The sequence below is a fragment of the Bos indicus x Bos taurus genome, chromosome 12 (assembly GCF_003369695.1).
Source record: "Bos indicus x Bos taurus breed Angus x Brahman F1 hybrid chromosome 12, Bos_hybrid_MaternalHap_v2.0, whole genome shotgun sequence".
In the NCBI taxonomy this organism is placed as follows: Eukaryota; Metazoa; Chordata; class Mammalia; order Artiodactyla; family Bovidae; genus Bos; species Bos indicus x Bos taurus.
The window spans coordinates 14488290-14509777 of NC_040087.1; the positions used below are offsets into that span (position 1 = coordinate 14488290).

At 40.3% G+C, this 21488-nt stretch overlaps 1 protein-coding gene across 4 annotated transcripts in view; it reads right to left on the reverse strand.

Moving 5' to 3' along the window:
- Nucleotides 1-1656: 1656 nt before the first annotated feature.
- The window catches only part of TSC22D1 (TSC22 domain family member 1), a 124268-nt gene continuing 104436 nt past the window's right edge, over nt 1657-21488 (reverse strand). For 2 of the 4 annotated variants that reach the window (XM_027557175.1, XM_027557181.1), the window contains 2 exons: nt 4214-4265; nt 1657-3048 (listed from right to left, as the gene is read on the reverse strand). In XM_027557175.1, the coding sequence (XP_027412976.1) occupies nt 2791-3048; nt 4214-4265 (310 nt within the window). In that variant the 3' untranslated portion in view covers nt 1657-2790. Of the gene's footprint in view, nt 3049-4213; nt 4266-4671; nt 5044-5337; nt 5386-21488 lie in introns of those variants that run through there. The other 2 variants (XM_027557185.1, XM_027557184.1) reach the window with 2 other exon arrangements.

The window sequence follows — 21488 nt, forward strand, 5'->3', positions numbered from 1 at the left end:
CATTAAAATCAGGTAAAATTCCTTGTCTCTCCTTCCCCAAATGGTGGTTTCTCCTGCTGTAATTGATGATGTCAGGCACACCCACGGCTGGACAACATTCCGTCCTCCTTAAAAATCTCTCCCGCTCCAGAGAAACTAAGTATGATATAATCAATTATATAGCAACCCACAAGCCAACAAAGCCCTAATCAGGTCTGTAAGCAGACAGTAAAAATGCCCTTTAAAATTACTTAAAACATGTTTAGTAGTAACTAAAGTGAACATGCATGAAAAAACATCTTTTGATTTTACTAATTCATTCTTATTTCACGTACAATATTCAGCTCCCAAAACAGCATGGGAGTCTTGCATTTTTAATAAAAAAGGCCCCCAATTCCATTAAATAATGAAGAAAGTTCTACCTTAATGATACATTGACATGAGTTTTTTCAAATTTCCCACAATTACAACCTTTGCTATTGAAGAGGCTTCGTTAAAAATATAAAGGATGAAATGGTTAAGGATTTAGAATCAGCATAGCTTTCTTTTTAAAGGAAATGGGATTACTACATGAGTATCCCTTTGTCAGTTATTAATATATAACCTTCACGTGAGTATGACAAGGATTGTTTTAAGCCCTCTCCAAGTTTCCCCAAACCATCTTCATGGCCACGGCCCCCTTCCACGGCAGTCGGCAGTTCAGCGCTTCAATAAGAGCTAGGTTGCCCAGCAGGTCACTTTGAGCTCCGTCACACATGCACCCAGTCCAGTCCTTTCCAGGGAACTCTGATGTTCCCTCCATCCACCCATCAACCTCCCATCAGTTCTACATTAGAGAAGGATTCAGAAAAGTTGAGTCCTATCCTGCAAGGGCCTGAGAAAACCGTGGAGCTGAGGAATGCTGCTTCTCTCTAGTGGAGGGGTACTGAGGTGCTGGGGCAGACTGCAGGGCTGAAAACCCACCCTGTTCATCTCTGCTCAGTGGCACGGCTCCTGCAACGGAATGGGACCCTGCAGGCTTGCTTCTCAGGTGCCAACTTGCTTTAGGATTCCATGTTTAGAACTTTGACTTATTTTAGCCTTAAGGAAACAAGCGGGAGGGGACTCCCTTGTTCATCTGGTCCTTCCTCAAACTCAGTATAAAGGAAGCCACTGGAATTATCCTATCTTTTGTTTGGGCATCCCTAGGAGCTGGGAACTCAATCCACACTAGGAAAGGCATCCATTCTCAGAGTTCTTCAAGCTCAGATTCTCTCTCTAAGCCCCACCTTCTGATCCTAGAGCTGCTTGTTGGGATTATACACAGAGTAAGGTTCATTCCCCTCAGCCGGTAAACACTGGAAGATTAAGACTTCCATGGACTCCCGGAGTTTTAAAGCCACAGAGGCACTGAAGAGATTTCTTTCAGCACCCTCCCATCAGCTGTGAATGGGGAAAGCCATTTGTCCAGGTCACACAACAATCTGAAGGACCAAGCTCTTGCCTCCTTGTCTCTTCCCTTACTGCCTGAAATAATGCAATGTCAGATTCCTTATGCTTCTCCAGTCAAACCATGAGCATCACTACTTTGCCCAACCCTTTCACCCCACTTCAGAATTTCACCAAATTGTTTTAACTTTGCCTGGAAATAGTTGTGGAAGTGACTACCATTACATTAACACTGTAACGTAGAAACACTTGTTTATCAACATTTTGTATGCTTTATTGAAAGTTGACAAGTGCAACAGTTAAATACAGTGACACCTTACAACTGTGTAGAGAACATGCAGAGAAACATATGCAGATAACTACTATACAGGTAATATGCAGAAACCCCTACTGGGAAATCCATTAGCTAGAACTCCGCATTTTTCAAAGTATTCAACCAGTTCAATCAAAGGATTTCAGTGAACAGGGAGTGACTTCAAGATACTCAGCAGCTAGAAGATTGCAGATTACACAAAGTGACTAACTGTGCCAAATTCTTAAAATCTCTTTAGGGAGGTGTGTTTTGCTTCATGGGTTTTTCACGAAGATCGCTATATAAAAGACAATCCACACCTCTTCAGACTGCCAATGAAACATCTAAATTGCAATCTGTACAACCTAAATAGTAGTTACAGTCCTCTATTGTACAAAATAGTTACACTACATACACAAATATACAATAAGCAAAACAACCTTCATGGTAAGAGAGCTTAGGTCCCAGCTACCTGTCACCATTTAGTCACGCCAATAGTTTTGTGTCATCCGCTGTTTCGGAAAGAGGCACAGTCCAATTTTTTTTTTAATGGAGTCTGGTGACAGTCGTCGTTTGTACAATGGACTATGTTTTCCCCTCATCTTAGGTGAGACTAAGCTTCACTCTTGACCTTCACCTCCCTTTCCAGTTCCTCTCCGGGGAGGAGAGGAAAGTCCAGCGGCAAGCTCCTCTGCTTCGGAACCCCATGGAGTACACTACTGTGCAAGCAGGAAGAACTCTTGGAGGGGGTGGGGGGTGGGGAGCAGGGGCGGGGGGGTGGAAAGGCACAACAGCTCCTCAGAATGAATGAATCCATTTCTCACGGTCCTGCCAAGCTGCATGAGGTCCCAGTATATCCATGCTAATTCTCTGATTAACCTTTAACTCACCCAACTAAGAAACTTCTTCAAGCCGAAAGCATATGAGTGTTTAATACTGGAGAAAAGAGAAAATGGCATGTGTCAGTCTCACGTCTCTTTTGCAGCGAGCAATGAAATGGGTGACGGTGGGGGCGGACCCCTCCCCTAGTACATCTTCTCGGGTCTGTTCAGTTCAGACCACAGCAGCCAGTTCTTCGGGGGCCCGGATGGCTACGCGGTTGGTCCTGAGCCCTGGGACGCTGGCTGGGCTGGGGGCTGTGTGGTCCCCTGTGGCTGTGTGGTGGCAGGGGGCGAGCCAGTCTGCAGCTGGGCCTGGAACTGGGCAAGCTGCTCGGGACTGGCCAGTGTCTTCAGCAGATTGTTCTCCTGCTCCAGCTGGGAATTTTTCTCTATGAGTTCCTTGATCTGTTCCTTGAGGACCTCCACTTCCTCTCTAACTGCATACATCAAATGGCTTTTCACCAGATCCTGAAAGGGAGAGAAGGAAGGGCGGTGGGGGAGAAAGGTTTAACGTTCTATTGACTGTTTCCCGGATTGTGAATTGTTAAAACATTTTGCACGTCTCTCCCTAACCACTGACATATCCTGCCTTTAGAGGTTCATTTAACAGGCTCCAGGGGAAAAAGACGGAATACCACCCTAACTGTACAATACTTCAGTTTAACGTATAAGTGATCAAGGTTTTGCTTTCCTTGCAGCCGTTGGCCAGGAATGCCTACGCTCAGGTTTCCTATTCGAGATGGCAAAATGCAGCCGGGCTCCAGCTCGGTGCAGAAAGAAGCCGGGCTCAGGGATGTCCAGCCCCGAGCAACGGGAGCCACGACCCCGCCCCCAAGCCCCTCCCTCCGCCCGCTGGACCGCCTCCCTCAGCACCGGCTGCAGCCAGTTCCTACAGAGCGTGTTGCCGCATTTTCCTCCCCCCAACCCCCCCTTTTCGTGATTAAGCTGACATCACAGAAACCTGGGTAGCCGTCGCAGCCAATGGGCGCTCGAGTTATTTATAGCTCCGAATTAAAGGTTCAGAGTTTGCCTAGCAACAGTGGGCAGAGAATCCCGTGAGAAGAGCCACAGGCGCTGCTCCAATAACAAAGAACGGCCAAGGCGGAAATAAAAAATAGAAGAAATCCAGGCGCAGGCTGAGACGGCGAAACTTTTCTCCAGCTCTTCATTGTGCAGGAGCCTCCACCACTGGGGATCCGTTTGGCCCTGTGTAGGAGGCTCCTTCCCGAGACCCCCACTTCTGGGGCCCTCCCCGCTCCCGGCTCCGCGGTAAACCTTAGGATCCCTAGGAAAGCCACATCACTAGCGATGTGCCCGAGACCGAAGGACACGCTGGGCCAGCGCGTTCCCAGCAATTCCCCACCAAAAGAGGGGCAGGCACCTCCGCCAAAGTCTTGACGGTTGTTTGAAATCGGTCCTGGCAAGAACATCGAATGCCCGCAGGGTCCCTTTCTCTCTCCTTAGCAGCCCCGGTATGTGGCTTCATGCTGGCAGAATGGAGACAGTGCCGGCATTTCTAAGTGTATGGAGAGCAGTCATCATCTTCTACGGATGCGCTCCTTTCATCCCAAGATACCCTGCATTTTGTACCGTGCCCACATTTAGTACAAACGATTTTTAAAACAGTACATACCATAGCTTGCTCGATTTTGTTGTCAATAGCTACCACACTTGCACCAGATGAGCTGAAAAAGAGAAGGGAAAAAAAATCAATAAATGAGACCTTTTTTCCCTATCCCAGACAAAAAGAATTCCTCAATTCTGTGGTGTTACTAACATCATTTTCTGAACATTCTTTAATGCTATGTAATATATCACCCTCCAGAAAACACCAGCCACTCTCTTCCTAACGAATATCCAGACATTTCCCTATTTTAGTGAGCCACAAAGGCTAAATTACATAATGTGGTAAAACACTGTGCTCTGGCCAGACCTGCAAAAACAAGGCTATTCGGAACATTTCAAAAAGCAACATCCATGTCACCGTAGCCTCTCAGCAATGGACAAAGGAATTCGCCGGGCTATCTTTCACCTGCATTATTACAAGGATCTCACGAGTAAATTTAAAAAAGTATCCCAGCCGACATTTACCTATTGTCAAGTCTCACAGAGGCGTTTTCGGTCCCGAGCAAGGATGACAAGAAAGAAATTGAAAAATGTCTCAGTTGGTAAACTCCTAGATCCATCGCCACTGGTCTACACCATTGGGATTTCATGCAATTGCAGCCAAAAACACCCTCGCAGGAAAAAAAAAAAAAAAAGAGGGAATACTAGCCGCTTTGTTGGGGCTAGATAAAAATCTTCTAGCTTTACGCAGCTCAGAGAGAAACAGAAACGGCAGCACTAATTGAAAGAAGCCCGGCTTCTGGGGCTTGGTGATTCCGGGAAGACGCAGATCCCACTGCCGTGCAGAGAAGGTTCCCTGGTCAGCAGCCGGGCTCCACTAGGCTCTAGTCTAGGGCTCCCAGTCTCCGTGCAAAATATATGCAGGAAAGAGCCGCGCCGATTGGCCAGCGCGCCGCTGGATCCGCCCCCTCCTCCCTTTCCCGCCCTCCTCCCGCTGCCCCGCCCCCTCCCCACCCCCACCCCGCCCCCAGCCTCCCCACCGGCTCCTCGGGTGGGCTGGCCCAGGCCGCGGCTTCAGGGGCCCAGAAGCGGGCCGCAGGGGCCTCCAAGATCAAGGAAAGACCGAGCAGTGCTCCGGCGGAAAACGCCGAGGGGTCCTGAAAATGCGATTAGGGCTCCGCACGTGCTTACGTTTAAGGGAGTCAGACCCCGTCCCTGGAGCTGCCTGTCCCCGTGGCTGCTGAACGGCGAAAGCTGCTTATTTGCAACCAGAACCGTCTGAGCTACTGGGCATGCCCAGTCCCAGCACTTAAAGACTCGCAGGAGCTGGAGTATCTCGATTTCAATTATCTCGTTGTAACAGGCAGCAGTAATTGGAGGACTTTAAGGGTGGTTTTATTTATAAAGATAACTATGTTGTAATAATACTTTTTTTTAAGCTAGTGAATTTTAGAGGGAAAAAAATCATATTTCCTTTTTGAGAGATTCTACCTTTCTATGAATTTATCAATTATGTGTAGAAACAAAAAGCAGTACATAGTCTTTGCTACGCATATATAAATTGAAGCCAAAAGGAATCTACCAGATGAAATGAGATCTTAAAAGTTCCCATTGCCATAAACCTTAAAACTGCATTTCCTTCCGTGTATAGCTAGGGGGAAAAAAAACCCCACAGGTTGAATCCTTCCTGCTGCTGCTAAGTCACTTCAGTCGTGTCCAACTCTGTGAGACCCCATAGACGGAAGCCCACCAGGCTTCCCTGTCCCTGGGGATTCTCCAGGCAAGAACACTGGAGTGGGTTGCCATTTCCTTCTCCAATGCTGAAAAGTGAAAAGTGAAAGTGAAGTCGCTCAGTCGTGTCTGACCCTCAGCGACCCCATGGACTGCAGCCTTCCAGGCTCCTCCATCCATGGGATTTTCCAGGCAAGAGTACTGGAGTGGGGTGCCATTGCCTTCTCCGTGAATCCTTCCTACATAGATCTATTTTCACTTTAAGTCCCTAAGGCAAGTTTTTAGATGTTAAGTGCAATTTCTATAAGAGTCAGTCCTTTGAGCCTTCTTACATCAGCGGAATTGAGATACTGTAAAGTCTGCGTGTCAACCTTACAGCCACACTGACCAAATAATTCCCTTCTCTAAACCAAAATTAAAAGATCTGAGTGTGAAATAGCTTAACCCGTTACATAATTTTCTTCTATTAATTTAAAATACTTGCAAGAATGTACCAACTGAGTTTAAAGTTTAATATACTATAAGTCTAAGGCCTTAGGGTCACTTGATTATTATAGGTTATAAACAGCTTGCAATTCAGTATGTTTAAGGTACATTTAAGCCTCTACAATACTGCCCTCTAATGGCGTAATCCTATAAAAACAGAAACAAAAAACAAATACTAAAGACTTTCAAATAAGCAAATTGTATCATCACAAATAATTCCAACATAAAACTTGACCACAGAACATATATAGGTACGTATTCTATTTACATACATACACACACAAACCCACATATGGTCTTTCCTCTCTCAAACATTCTCTCTTAAGCAGAATCCTTTAATTTAGGAAATTTTAAGTTGCTAGTGGAGCCTCTTAGATAAGTCTTTGAAGTTGACCCAATGTTGGCAAAGTGTGTTTGGTTTTAGAAACTGTCCAAAATGGTTAGGTACCAAATCTCGTGAAGGTGGAAGTTGATGAAAGGGCAATTAATTCTCTTTGGGGTTTAAAAACCAAGGCAGTATCATCATTCTTTGTTATTGTAAGGTTTATATTCTCTAAACTTTAAGGCTTTGCTTTTGAATAACAAATGATATTCAAGTCATATTCAAATATGTGTTGGCATATTTATAATTTACAAAAATTATATATTATGATACAAATTTATTTTCAAAAGGAAAAAACTAAGTGGAAGCTCAAAAATCACAATTTGGGAAGCAGATATGTGGTCTGTATGTCTATGAATCTAGGCACAATTATTATTTACTACATCATAGTTTCTATACCGGAGAAGGCAATGGCACCCCACTCCAGTACTCTTGCCTGGAAAATCCCATGGATGGAGGAGCCTGGTAGGCTGTAGTCCATGGGGTCGCTCAGAGTCGGACACGACTGAGCGACTTCACTTTCACTTTTCACTTTCATGCATTGGAGAAGGAAATGGCAACCCACTCCAGTGTTCTTGCCTGGAGAATCCCAGGGACGGGGAAGCCTGGTGGGCTTCCGTCTATGGGGTCGCACAGAGTTGGACACGACTGAAGCGACTTAGCAGCAGCAGCAGCAGTTTCTATATATTTTGAAAGTTACAGTTATCATTACATGATTAAGTCATTTACAGATTTAAATGGAATGTCAAGTGCACAGGAAAAAGTAAAGCATCACTTAAGTTGTAAAAAGAGCTTAAAAAACCAAAACTCTAAGATCATATACAGAAAAGAATTTTAAATTCCCACTGGTTTAAGAAGATTAATAAATTAACTGAATTTTATTTATTTGTGATGTTCTTGAAAATAGAAAGTTACAAGCTGGTCATGTTTTCATTTCATTCATTCCAACTGATCATCCACGTATTCAGCTAATAGAAGCCAATATCCAAATTGCAATCTGTTTACCCCATATCTCTACAGTGGGACATTATGGTCATCACCAACACTTTGCTATCTTAGACACACTTGCAAGAAACATCCTTGTACATACACCCTTGAACATCTGTAATATATTTCTGGAGAATCTGCTGGGAAAAAGGATAGTTAGAAATCTATTTCTTTTCCTATCTTTTTCATAAATGTGCTAGGTTCCTTTAAGATAGATTTTCTTTTTAACTAGAGAAAAAATTTTAATCTCTATGAATGTTATAGCCTTTGTTAGATTTATTAAGTTTGACTTTCATTTCTTTTTTTAAACTTTTTATTCTGTACACACACACACACACACACACACACACACACACACACACACACCCCCCGATTAATGATGGTGTGACAGTTTCAGGTGAATAGCAAAGGGACTCAGCCATACATACACAAGTATCCACTTTCCCTGGGGGAAAGGATAAGGGGAAAGGAGAGTTAGGGAGTTTGGGATGGACATGTACACACAGATATATTTAAAATGTGTACCCTACAAGGACCTACTGTATAGAGCATGGAATTCTGCTCAATGTTATGTGGTAGCTTGGATAAGATAGATTTTAAATTGAAAACTGAAAAGACATAATTTCAAAAAGAAGGCAACAAGATTAGAGATCTCTACAGAGGAGAGTCCATGGGTCAGGAATGTCTGAGGCCCAGAGGACTAAAATTACTTTCCAGCTATTACAGAAAGTTTCTTCCATTTGCAAAATAGAACATCTGTGAGTTTAGTGCCCAGAGTTTAACCAAGGACAGGATAAACACACGCATGCCTCCAGGAGAGACCCCTGAAGGCATGGATGATACTAGTCCCCTTCAGACACTGGGCAGAGGTCAAGAGGTCTCACTCCAGTAGGGAATCTGGATCACAGGAAAAAGCCCGGACCTTTAAGACTGGGTGGTTATCTGTTGTTGATTTTGTTGTTCTGTTCTGTTTTGCCTAAGTGCCTTTTCACCTGGATTCCAGTTCAACCACTTCTGCATATTAATAGCACATATGCTGATTCAGTGACATGTGCTCTTCTTCCAAACTTGATAGGTACAATACAGGTAAAGACCCTGATGCTGGGAAAGACTGAGGGCAGGAGGAGAAGGCGGAGGCAGAGGAGGAGACGGCTGGATGGCATCACTGACTTGATGGACATGAGTTTGAGTAAACCCTGGGAGTTGGGGATGGACAGGGAGGCCTGGCGTGCTGCAGTCCACGGGGTCACAGAGTCGGACAGGACTTAGTGACTGAACAACAGCAACAACAATATAGGTACAGTTGGTGACCCACCACTCAAACAAGATGACCTGTTTGTCCCTCTGTCCAAACTCCTTGCAAATCTAAACTGACTGCCGCAGAAGAGGCTGAAGCACAGAACCCCGAGCTTGACCGAACAGCTGTTGTCTAGGGACTGCTCGCCACCTTCCCTTTCTAGTCCACTCTCTCTAGGTGCTGGGGGTCATTTTACCAGGTTTAGCAAATGAAACTACAGGACTCCAAGTTAAAGCTGAACTGCAGATAAACCACAAATAATGTTCTATTGTTTGGGTCCTGCACACTATTGGAACAAGAAAGAATGTCAAAAAAAATTAAGAAAAATTCAACCATACTTTAAATTTCCTTGATTTCCACTGAAAAGATGGAAAATAAAGTTGAGAAAATCTTCCCCAAAATAACAGAACAAAAGAAACAGAGATGGAAATATGAGATACAAGACACTAACCGGGTCCATCGAGGAGGAGGTCCAAGAGCAAAATAGAATGAATTCCAAAAACACAGAACAGAGGGATGGCAATTACCAAGGAAACAATTTAAGAATATGTCGAGAACTGAAGGGCACGAGTCTCCTGATTATATGAGACGACCAAATGGCGACCACCATCAATGAAAAGAGCCCTACACCAAAGTGCGTCATGACAAAACTAAAGATCACTTGGGACAGAGAAAATCCTAAAAGCTCCCAAACAGAAAAAAGCAAGGTACAAACACAGGTACCAGTATCAGAATGGCTGTTTTGGCCACTGGGAAACAATGGAGAAACTGCTTATAAAATTCTAAGAGAGAAAGGTTTTTCACTTGGTCAAATCATTTAAATGTAAATGTATCACAAGAACATTTTCAGATATTTTAGACAGCAAAATGGAGGAGCAAATCAGGGAAAGGGGTTAAAAGCAAGAGGAATAAGTTCTAGAGATCGGCAGTACAACCTTGCACCTGAAATCAATAATACGATGTTGCAAATGTAAAACTTTGAGAGGGTGGGTCTCAGGTTAAGTCTTCTTACCACAATAAGATGAAAATTAAAAAAAAATAATACATTCCCCCACAAAGAAAAGATGGCATGAGAAACATGAACCAGGGACTCAAATGCTGGAGAGGAGGAAGGGAATCAACAGGATAATGAGGGATGTTCCTGGCTGTCCAGTGGTTAGGACTTCACGCTTCTACTACAGGGGGCATGGGTTCGATCCGTGGTGCAGGAACTAAGATGCTGCACGGTGTAGTGAAAGAACCCAAAAGATGATGGGGAAGGAAATCTGGGGATGACAGTGCTAATAAGCAAACCTGTCATATATAATAAGCAACAGGTATGTAATCGTGGGGGGGAGAGAGAGCCTTTGGGAGGCAGCACTTTGTTGAGAATAAACAGAGACATGATCTAATAGAGCTGAGCATTTGTAGGGGGAGGGGGCTAAAGCCAGGTATGAACCAGATCTAATTGAACAACTAGCTAAGTTCAAAGGCAGTTTTACAGTTTTGCAGAAATCAAAAGTAAAAGAAAAGAATGTTCATAGATAAAACTTGACTATAATAATTCTTAAAATTGTTTTACTGGTTTAAAAAGTTAAGGTTACTGGGAAGGTTGTGGGAAGAAGAAATGCATGGCAGGAAAAAAACAATGTCTGTTAAGAATGGTGTAAAAGTGCTAAATCCTCGACTATGGCTTGATTATATAATGCCTACAATTAACAGAGCAAGAAATAACAGTATAAATATATCATTACATGGACATTTGTGGGTAAATTTGAGAAATTAAAAGTGGCTGCCTGCTGAGGCATAAATTTATGGACTGAAAAAAGGAAATTGCTAACTTTTGTTTCTATTCACTCTATTTTTAGGTATGTACAGGTATTGCTTTGATTAAAAAATATTTTCAAGAGGGAGAATGGGGTCTTCCAGGAGCTGCTCTGCTCCCAGGTTTCAGATGAGTACATAGCACACGTGGGGAAACTGCCTGAGGCTGGGGAAGAGCCAGCAACAGAAGCAGCAGAACAGCTTCTAGAAATCACACAGGGCTGGTGTTGCCACCAGCCTGGGTAAAAAAGAAAAAAATAAAGACTTGTAAACACAGGATGCCAGATATTTAGAAGGATAGTGCCAAAGTCACGATGAAAAGTTAGTTCTGGACTGATGGGTGGTTGCCAAGGGGAAAGGAGGTGGGAGAGGATAAGGGTAGGAATTTGGGGTTAGCAGATGCAAACTATTATATATAGAAAGGGTGAGCAACAAGGTCCGACTGGACGGCACAGGGAACTGTATTCAGTATCCCATGATAAACCATAATGGAGGAGAATATGAAACAGAGTGTATATGTGAAAAACTGAGTCACTTTGCTGCACAGCAATAATTAACAAAGCGCTGTAATTCAACTATACTTCAATAAAAAATAAAATAGATAAATATACAAGGAAGCTTTGAAAAGATCAAACTGTTTCCAAGTAACTTAATTTTTTATTGAAACAAAGCTCAGAGATATTAAATAAAATACAGCTAGCAACCAATAATTCACAATGTCTGGCATCCAATGAAAAGTCCCAGGCATACAAACAAGCAGGGAGATATGACTCACGATGGGGAGGAAAATCGATCAATCAAAATGACCCAGATATGACAAAGATGATATTATTTGTATACCAGGACACTGAAATTATTATAACCATGTTTTATATGTTCAAGAAAGTACAGGTAAACATTAGCATATTAAGTGCAGAAAACCCAATTTACAAGGATGAAACATATGATTTGGGAAAAAAGATAGGCTGATGGGATTAACAGCAAATTAAACAGGGCAGAAATATTAGTGATATATTAGCAATAGAAACTAACAAAAACAAAACAGAAAAAAACCAAAAAAATTATTATTGCTCCATATCATTGAACCGTGGAGAAATTTCAAACAACCAAATAAATCTCTAGTGAAGTCCCTGAAGAAGAGAGGAAGGGAGGGGAAAAATATTTGAGGCAATTATGGTAATTTTCTCCATATTTTATTGAAAAAAAAAAAAAGATCCAAGAAGTTAAACAAACCTCAAGCAAGAGAATTATGAAGAAAACTACAGCAAGGTATATCATCATCAAATGGCTTAAAACCAGCGATAAAGAGATCATCCTAAAAGCTACCCAGAGAAAAGAACTAGATTATACACAGAGCAACAAAGATGAGACTGGAAGCAGACTTCTGGTTGACAGAAGAGTGTGGCAGTATCTTTCAAGCGCTGAGAGGAAATTCTGAAAAGTCTGTCAACTTATAAGTCTGTCCCCAGTGAAAATATCTGGCAAAAATAAAGACGAGGGACTTCCTTGGTGGTCCAGTGGCTGAGACTCTGTGCCCCCAATGCAGGGGCCTGCTTTCAATCCCTAGTCAGGGAACTAGATCTTATATGCTATAACAAAAGATCCTGCATGCTGCAATTGAGACCTGGCACAGCCAAATAAATAAATATTTTAACAAAGAAAAAAAAATGAGGATGAAGTTCTTTTTCAGAAAGCTGGAAGGACTCAATCACTGCCAGTGATAAGAAATTTATCACCATAAGAAATTTTGTACAAAAGAATGTAGAGCTTCAGAAATGGGAACTATGTATGTAGTTAAACACAAAAATATTTCCCTTAACTATTATTTCTCTTAAAAAAAAACCTATTATATCTCTTTTAAAAAATAACTGACTGTTTAAAGCAAAATTAGTAACAGTATATGAGTGAAGAGGGGCTATATCATACATAGAAGTAAAATGTATGACAAAATAGAACACAGACCAGGAGGGGAGAAGGAATGGATACTGCTGTACAGTTCTTAGATTACTATCAAGTAGATGTGATAAGTTAAAGATGGATTCTACAAACTCTAAAGTAATACCTGAAATAACAATACAAAGAGTTATAGCTATTAATAATAAGCCAATAAAGATAAAATGGAATCATTAGAGAAAATACAATCTAAAAGAAGTAGAAAGGAGGGATGAACAAAAAGCAAACAATAAGACAGTACACTTAAACCGACTGTAGCAATAATCACATTAAATGTAAATGTTCTCAATTAAACACCGTAATTAAAAGGTAGAGATTGTTGGATTAGATAAAAAAGCAAGACACACCTACTGCTGGCTTTAAGAAATAATTCTTTAAATATAAAGGCATAAATGGGCAAAATAAGAGAATGGAAGAAGATCCTCTATGTTAAAATAATCAAATGCTGAATGCTGAAAAGGCTGTATTTTTCAGACCAAGTAGACTGCAAGGCTAAATCATTTCCTAATGAATAAAAGGATCAATTTATCAAGAGGTCATAAAAATCCTAAGTGTTTAAACACTGATAACAGAGATTCAAACTATATTAAGCAAAAACTGATAGAACTGTAAGGAGAAATAAAAAAATCCCAAAACTGTAGTTTTCAACAATCCTCAGTAACTGAAAGACAGTAAACAGAAAATAAGAATACTGAACACTTGAATAACTGTCAAGCACTTGACCTAGCTGGTTTCTGTAGAACGTTCCATCCAGTAGCAGCAGAATACACGTTCATTTCAAGCACACATGGCACTTTTACCAGGAGACACCACATTCTGAGCCACAAAACAAGTCTCAAGAAATTTAAAAGAATTCAAATCATACAAAGCATGCTGTATACACACATTGGAATTGAATTAGAAATCAATGACAGAAAATTATTTGGAAAATCTCTGAATATTTGGAAATAACACATACCTAAATAGCCTATGGAGGTCAAATAAAAGGGAAATTGGGAAATATTTTGAACTGAGAAAAAAATAAAATAAAACATAGCATATTACATTTATTTTAATAAATATAACAACTTAGATATAATGAACAAATTCCTAGAAAAACAAAAACTACCAAAACTCACTCCAGGAGAAACAGGTAATCTAAATGGTCTCTTTTAAAAATTAATTTGTAATTTAAAATCTTCCTATGCCAAAACCCTCAGGCCCATGTGGTTTCACTGGTAAACATTTAAGGAAGAAATAATACCTATTCTATACAAACTCTCTTCCAGAAAACTCAAGAAGGGAAAATACTTCCCAAATCATTCTACAAGGCCAGCATGACCCTAATACTAAAATCAGGTAATGATGTTATTAAAAAAAAAAGAAGATAGCTATAGACCAATAGCCCTACTGAACAGAGATACTAAAATTCTTTAAAAAGTTTTGGCAACTTGACACCAGTTATATAATCAGGACCAAATAGCATTTATTCTGAGAAGGCAAGGTAAACATCTGAAAATCAATATGATTCTACTGTATGATTTAGTCAACAGACTAAAGAAAAATTACAGGGTCATCTCAATAGAGGCAGGAAAAAGCAATCTGACAAAATTCAACCTCCATTCATAATAAAAAAAAAACTCTCAGCAAAATAGGAATTGAAGTTCTTCACCCTAATAAAAACCATTCAGTTCACACACACTTAACAATATAAGAATGAATGCTTTCCTCCTACGATTGGAAAAAAAGGCAAGAATGTCCAATCTCAGCAATACTATTCAATATGACACTGGAGGTAATAGTAATAGGTAGGCAATAAGGCAAAAAAAAAAAAAGGGGGGGGGGAGGAAGGAAGACCAAAAGAATGGATATACAGATTAAAAAGATAAAAATAAAACTATCCTATTAACAGATAATATGATTGTCTTTGGGGCTTTTCAGGTGGCGCTAGCGGTGAAGAACCCGCCTGCCAATGCAGGAGACATAAAAGACTAGAGTTTGAGCCTTGGGTCAGGATGATCCCCTGGAAGAGGGCCTGGCAACCCACTCCAGTATTCTTGCCTGGAGAATATCACGGACAGAGGAGCCTGGTGGGCTACACAGTCCATAGGGTAGCAATGAGTTGGACGTGCCTAAGGCAACTTAGCACAAGACTGCCTATACGGAAAATCCCTAAGAATGCACACAAAAAACTACAGGAACTAACAATAAGCGTGTTTACCTAAGTCATGGGATACAAGTTCAATCAGAAAAAGCAGTTGTATTCCTATGTACTAGCATAAACAATTAAACACTGATATTTTTTAAATTCCATTTACAATATCATAAAAACATGTGAAACAGGTGTAAAATCTAACAAAATATGTATAATATCTGTATGCTGAAAACTAAGAAATGCTGACAAAAGAAATCCAAGAGAATCAAATAAATGGTGAGATAAACTGTGTTCACCAACTGAAAGACAGCATGGGTAACATGTCAATTACCCCTCCCTACAATAATGTATAGATTCGATGTAATCCCAATCAAAATTCCAGCAAGACATCTTATAAAAAAAAAGATAAAGTGATTCTAAAATTTATATGTGAAAGTAAAAGAACTAGAATGAGCCAAACAACATTAAGAAAAGTGCTGAGGGACTCCCACTCGAGGCTTTCTGTAAAGTTACTCTCGTCAGGATAGTATGGTATTGGTAAAAGGACAGATGTTCAGAGCAATGGAATAGAACAGAGAGGTTAAGAGACAGTCTCATGCATATATGGAAACTGATTTGACAAAGATGTAAAACTGACTTCGTGCAGAAAGATATTTCCAACAAACAGTACTGAAACAACTAGATGCATATAAAAAAACAAAACCCAATTTGACCCATTCTTCCCCCACCACATGAAATATCAACTTAAAACGGACCACAGACTTAAATGTAAAATCCCAAACTATAATTCCGTGGGACCTTGGGTTAGGCAAAGACTTCTTACATATGGCACAAGAAGCACCATCCATAAAAGAGAAAAAAAAAAAAATCAATAAACTAGACTTTATTAACGTAGAGAATTTTGGTTCTGTGAAAGACACAGTTACAAGAATGAAAATACAAGCTATAGACTGTAATTAAATATTGCCAGTCACACATCTGGTAAAGGACTTATATCCAGATATATAAAGAATTCTTAAAACTCAATAGCAAGGAAACAACCCAATTTTTAAAAAAATGGACAACACTTTATCAAAGAAGATGAAGACTGGTAAAGAGCACATGAAAAAATGTTAAACATCATTAGTCATTACATAAATGCAAACTAAAACCATAATGAGATACAGCAATGTAATTCCCTTCTCCAGGGGATCTTCCTGACCCAGGGATTGAATCCCAGGTCTCCTGCATTGCAGGCACATTCTGTATCATCTGAGCCACCAGGGAAGTCCCAATGAGATACCAGGGGGGAAATCTTTTAAAAATTTAACCCAAAAATATCAACTGCTGATGAGGCTGCAGAGCAGTTGCAATGCTCATGTATGTCAGGAATGTAAAATGGTATAACCGCTTTGTAAAACAGTTCAGGAGTTGCTTATAAAGTTAGACTCACTCTCCATAAAACCCAATAATCCCAGTCTAAGTTAGTGAGCGCATGCTTCTCTGTCCATGGGTTTCTCCAGGCAAGAATACTGGAGTGGGTTGCCAGGCCCTCCTCCAGGGGATCTTCCCAACCCAGGGATCAAACCTGCATCTCCTGTGGCTCTTTGCATTGCAGGCAGATTCCTTACCGCTAAGCCACCAGGGAAGCCCTTTGTCATAATCACTCAAAAGTGGAAACAACCCAAATGTCATTCAACTGCAGAATGGATAAACAAATCATGGTACACCTATACCGTAGAATACTACTCAGCCATAACAAGAAATTAAGTACTGATACACACAGGAACACGAATTAATCTCAAATATATTATGGTTAAGTGAAAGAAGCCAGAAAAGACAAACCTATGGGGACAAAAGACAGACAAACAAACAAACCAGATCAGAAGTTGCCAGAGCCTTGGGGTGAGAGAGGAGAGGTTTTTGTAGAAGATGGAACTGTTTCATTTCTTGATTGTGCTGATGGTATAACCACTGTGTGTGTTTGTCAAAGCTTGTAGAACTGTGTACTAAAGAGAGAAACTTTACTGTATGTAAATCACACTTTAAAAAAATGAAAGAAAAGAGTGGCTAGGTAGCAGGTGAGAAGATAAAAAGGAACAGCTAATATTTTTTTCTATTAATTTTACCTGATCTTTATAAATGCATGTGTATTTTTTATTGTGGTAAAACACATGTAACCTAAAATTTATCAACTTAACCATCTTAAGTGTACAGTTTGGTATTGTAAAGAGTATATACCTTGTTGTAAAACAGATCTCTACAACTTTTTCTTCTAGCAAGTCTGACACCATGCATATTAAATAATTCCCCACACTCATCCCCCACCCTGGCCCCAGTAATCATCATGCTACTGTCTGCTTCTATGAATTTACTTCTCTAGTTACCTATGCATGTATTTTGATTAAAAATATTTTAAACTGAAAGCAAAGAGAAAAGACAAAAAAGCTATTAAAAAGTTATAACACAAGGACTTTAATACTTTCACTGACCAGACCTAAAAAAAAATGTCTATTTCAGAACTAACTGCTCTATAATTATTGGAAATGTATTATTGGGTTTGAATTTTAAACTACAATTTTGCTTTGTCTTAAAGCTATCAAATTTGTTGGTAATTAACCTGCAGAAGAACAGAGGTATATTGATACTACAGGTTTCCTAAATCTCATATGAGGATTAGAAGACTCAACAAATTACTTGCTCAGAGGAAGAATTTCAAAAATCCTAACAAAATACTAGCACATTTAAATTAACCTTTTATTTATTTATACACACACATATAAGGCTCTCTATATTTTTCCTGTCTCTTTCTGTATATTTTCTCTCTAAATATATACAATTACTTTTAAATTATTTTAAAGTTCTAGAAGCAATCTCTGGTTCTTCCATACCTGTCTGCACATGCCTCTCTCTATATATATTTGCTTTATTTAATATAACTATCTTTTAAAGATTTTTTTGATGTGGATCATTTTAAAAGTCTTTATTGAATTTGTTACAACATTGCTTCTGTTCTACGTCTTGGTTTTTTGGCCCTAAGGCACGTGGGATCTTGGCTCCCTGACCAGGAACCGAACCTGCGCCCTCTGCACCAGAAGGCCTGCACTGGAAGGTGAAGTCTTAACCACTGGACTACCAAGGAAGTCCCTGACATAACCATTAATTCCAAAATAATGCCCTTATGCTCAAAGAGTCAACAGGATTCAAATGATTAACATTCTTTTTTCTCCTTTTTATCGTCATGAAAATAAGCTCCTCAAAGCCAAATTTCTTTATAAACCACTGCTTTTGCTAAATTGTGGTAGATTATGAAAATCAGAAGCCACGGGCAAAATGGGCATCACAGATTTTGAAATCAAAAAACATAAAACTCTGAAGAAGCGAAAGGTTACCCTGATTATGATTTGCTATTTCAAGAACCTTGTGCAAGTCTATCAGAAATGAACACTACTTCTATTTTACCTTTGCACAGCTATGGGAAACAGATGCTTCAGGCTCTTCTTTAACTTTTCAAAAGCAACTAGTTACTTTAAGCTGTTTTTTATGTTAATTTCCCTAAGATAACAACAATGATAAGCAGTAGAAAGAAGAGCCAGTGGGGAGGACATTAACCATGACTCTGTACACAGAGAACCTCGTAGGGCCGTTAGAGCCGGTCCCTGGGGATCCTGAAACAAGCAGATGAAGTTCGGTTGAGCAGTTTTATTTATACAGGTGAAGATAAATACTAGAGCATTACATAGCTCCTGAATTTCAAAGGCAGTACAGACTCAGGTGAACATCAGCGACTGGAAGAGGTAATTCTGTGCTAGGGACGCTATGTGTTTAACAAACACCTTCTGCTTTGATCAAGGAGTGCGTTTCCATATTACAGTCTCTCAGACTCCAACTCTGTGACTTCAGTGGGCCTGAGGGTTTCTTTTACTGGTCTCTGCAGAATTTTAGAGCTGAAATGCCCCGTAGAGATCATCTAGTTCTAATTTCCTTCTTCTGTAGGTTTAGAAAGTGAAGTTCAAAGACACTGTGTGCTTTGTACAGCATTTATCTCATCTACTGTAGGATGGGGCAAAGAACCACCTTCTGATTCAATATGCTGTCCTCTAGATCAGGAATCCCAGATTTACATATAGACTTCTAAACCAAGGAATATTCACTTAGAGGGGTAAGATGGGGGTGGGCTGGGAGGGAGGCGCAAGAGGGAGGGAATATATGTACGCTGCTGCTGCTAAGTCGCTGCAGTCATGTCCGACTCTGTGCAACCCCATGGACAGCAAGCAGCCCACCAGGCTCCTCTGTCCACAGGATTCTCCAGGCAAGAATACTGGAGTGGGTTGCCATTTCCTTCTCCAATGCATGCATGCATGCTAAGTTGCTTCAGTTGTGTCCAACTCTGTGAGACCCATGGACAGCAAGCAGCCCACCAGGCTCCCCTGTCCACAGGATTCTCCCGGCAAGAATACTGGAGTGGGCTGCCATTTCCAAATCTATGTATAGTGATGTGAAGTTGCTCAGTCATGTCCGACTCTTTGCAACCCCATGGACTGTAGCCTACCAGGCTCCTCCGTCCATGGGATTTTCCAGGCAAGAATACACTGGAGTGGGTTGCCATTTCCATCTCCAGGAGATCTTCCCAACCCAGGGATTGAACCCCAGTCTCCAGCATTGTAGGCAGATGCTTTACCATCTGAGCTATGAGGGAAGACCAAATATATGTATACACATAGTTAATTCACTTTGTTGTACAGCAGAAACTAACACAACACTGAAAAGCAATTATACTTCAATAAAAATAAATTAAAAAATTTTTAAAGCTAAATAGTATAGGAGATACTGATAATACTGAGGAGAAAAAGAATGGAAGTCGGAATGTCGAAGATCAGAGAGGATAAATTTCAGATAGTCATCAAGAAAGCCCTCCATGAGAAAGTGACTCTTGAGTAAAAACCTGTAGGAAATGAAGGAATCAGTCATGGAAGAGCATATCAAAGAGACAGAATAGGCAGAGGCAATGCTCATCTGATATTCTTGAGTCCATACAAAGTTAAGCCATCGTGAAGCATCATGGGGATATGTGGTGAGCAGTACACAATGCAAGTGATGGCCCTGGCTTTCTTGGTACTCCGAAAGACTCCTTTCTTCTCTGGCAGAACAGTGACTGAAATCAGCATTATGATACACAGTGCATTTAAGAAGCACTGCTGAGCATTTAATAGCAATATAGCCATAGGTATTACATACCATTTGGTATGCTCCTAAATAGTTTCTTCAATGATTATTTAGGGGTGCTTTTCACCTTTCAATAAAAACTCAGAAACTTTTCCTGCCTGGAACTATACACAAGTGATGTCCCTTTGTAGAATTATCTGCCTACAAAGTTCCAGAAATATAGAAATATAGTGACAGCCCTCTTCTCTGAATCTTCATTTATACAGTTTCATGAAGCCATGAGAATCTCACAGGGTTTATTTCCTTCAGCTACAAAGCTCTTCAAAGCTACTTCCAAGTGAATATGGTAGACTGAATACAGTCAATTATATTATCCCTGTTGTTGCCAACAAACCACTAAAGAGAGAGAATCTGGTTTTAAACATAGAAGGATAGAGTAAACGTGAGAGATGTCGATTTCAACAGCCTGGAAAAAAAGATGGTAATTCATCAAGCTGAAACCAAAGCAAGACATATAGAAGCAAGACAAAGCAAGACATATCAGAAGATAGCTGATATGCATTGAAGAATCCAATACTTCTAAAGCACAGGCTTCTCAAAGTGCAAGGTACAGGCAAAATGAGAGTCTGTAGAGAAAAACAGACCCTTACCTATCCTTACCAACTGAATAACTGAGCAAGGCCTAACTACTCTCTAATGGAACCACCACCCAAAGAAAAAGGAACCTGAGGGAAACCGAGGGAATGAAGAAGCTTTGAAGATGCTAAAAGTTTACATGGATAAAATAATGGAGATGGAGAGGGGTGGAGTAGAAAACAACAGAACACTACAAAAACTCATGGAAATTGAAAAACTGCTATTATAAAAGCACAAGTGAAAATTTCCTAGAATGAATGAAAAGTAAAGCTGAAGAAATATCTCAGAACCAGAACAAATACCAAAAAGGGAAAAATAGGAAAAAAGAGAAAAAACAGCAGTGTATTATTTTTTCAAAAGCTGGATTGCTCTTTTTTCTATTTTGATGTTTTGGCCATGCCGTGCAGTATGTGGGATCTTTGTTTCCTAACCAGGGATAAAACCTGTGCTGCCCTCCCTGCCCCCCATAGAAGTGAGGTGTCTTAACCACTGGACCACCAGGGAAGTCCCAGGACGGCAGTTTAGAAGGACTAACATCTGCAGCAAATGTTCAATAAAAACTCAAAATTTTTGCAAACAGAACAGAGAATATGGAGGAGAAGAAAGTATCATAAAATAATGCAAGAAAATTTCCTAGAGCTACAGATCATGCTTTTTTAAATTAAAAGAGACTATCAAGCACAATCTGTTCTGTTATAAAGCATATTGGGAAAACACAAATTGTTCCAATATACAATATAGCCTATACATTAGACAACTTGAGCATAATTCATATTTCACATTTTGCT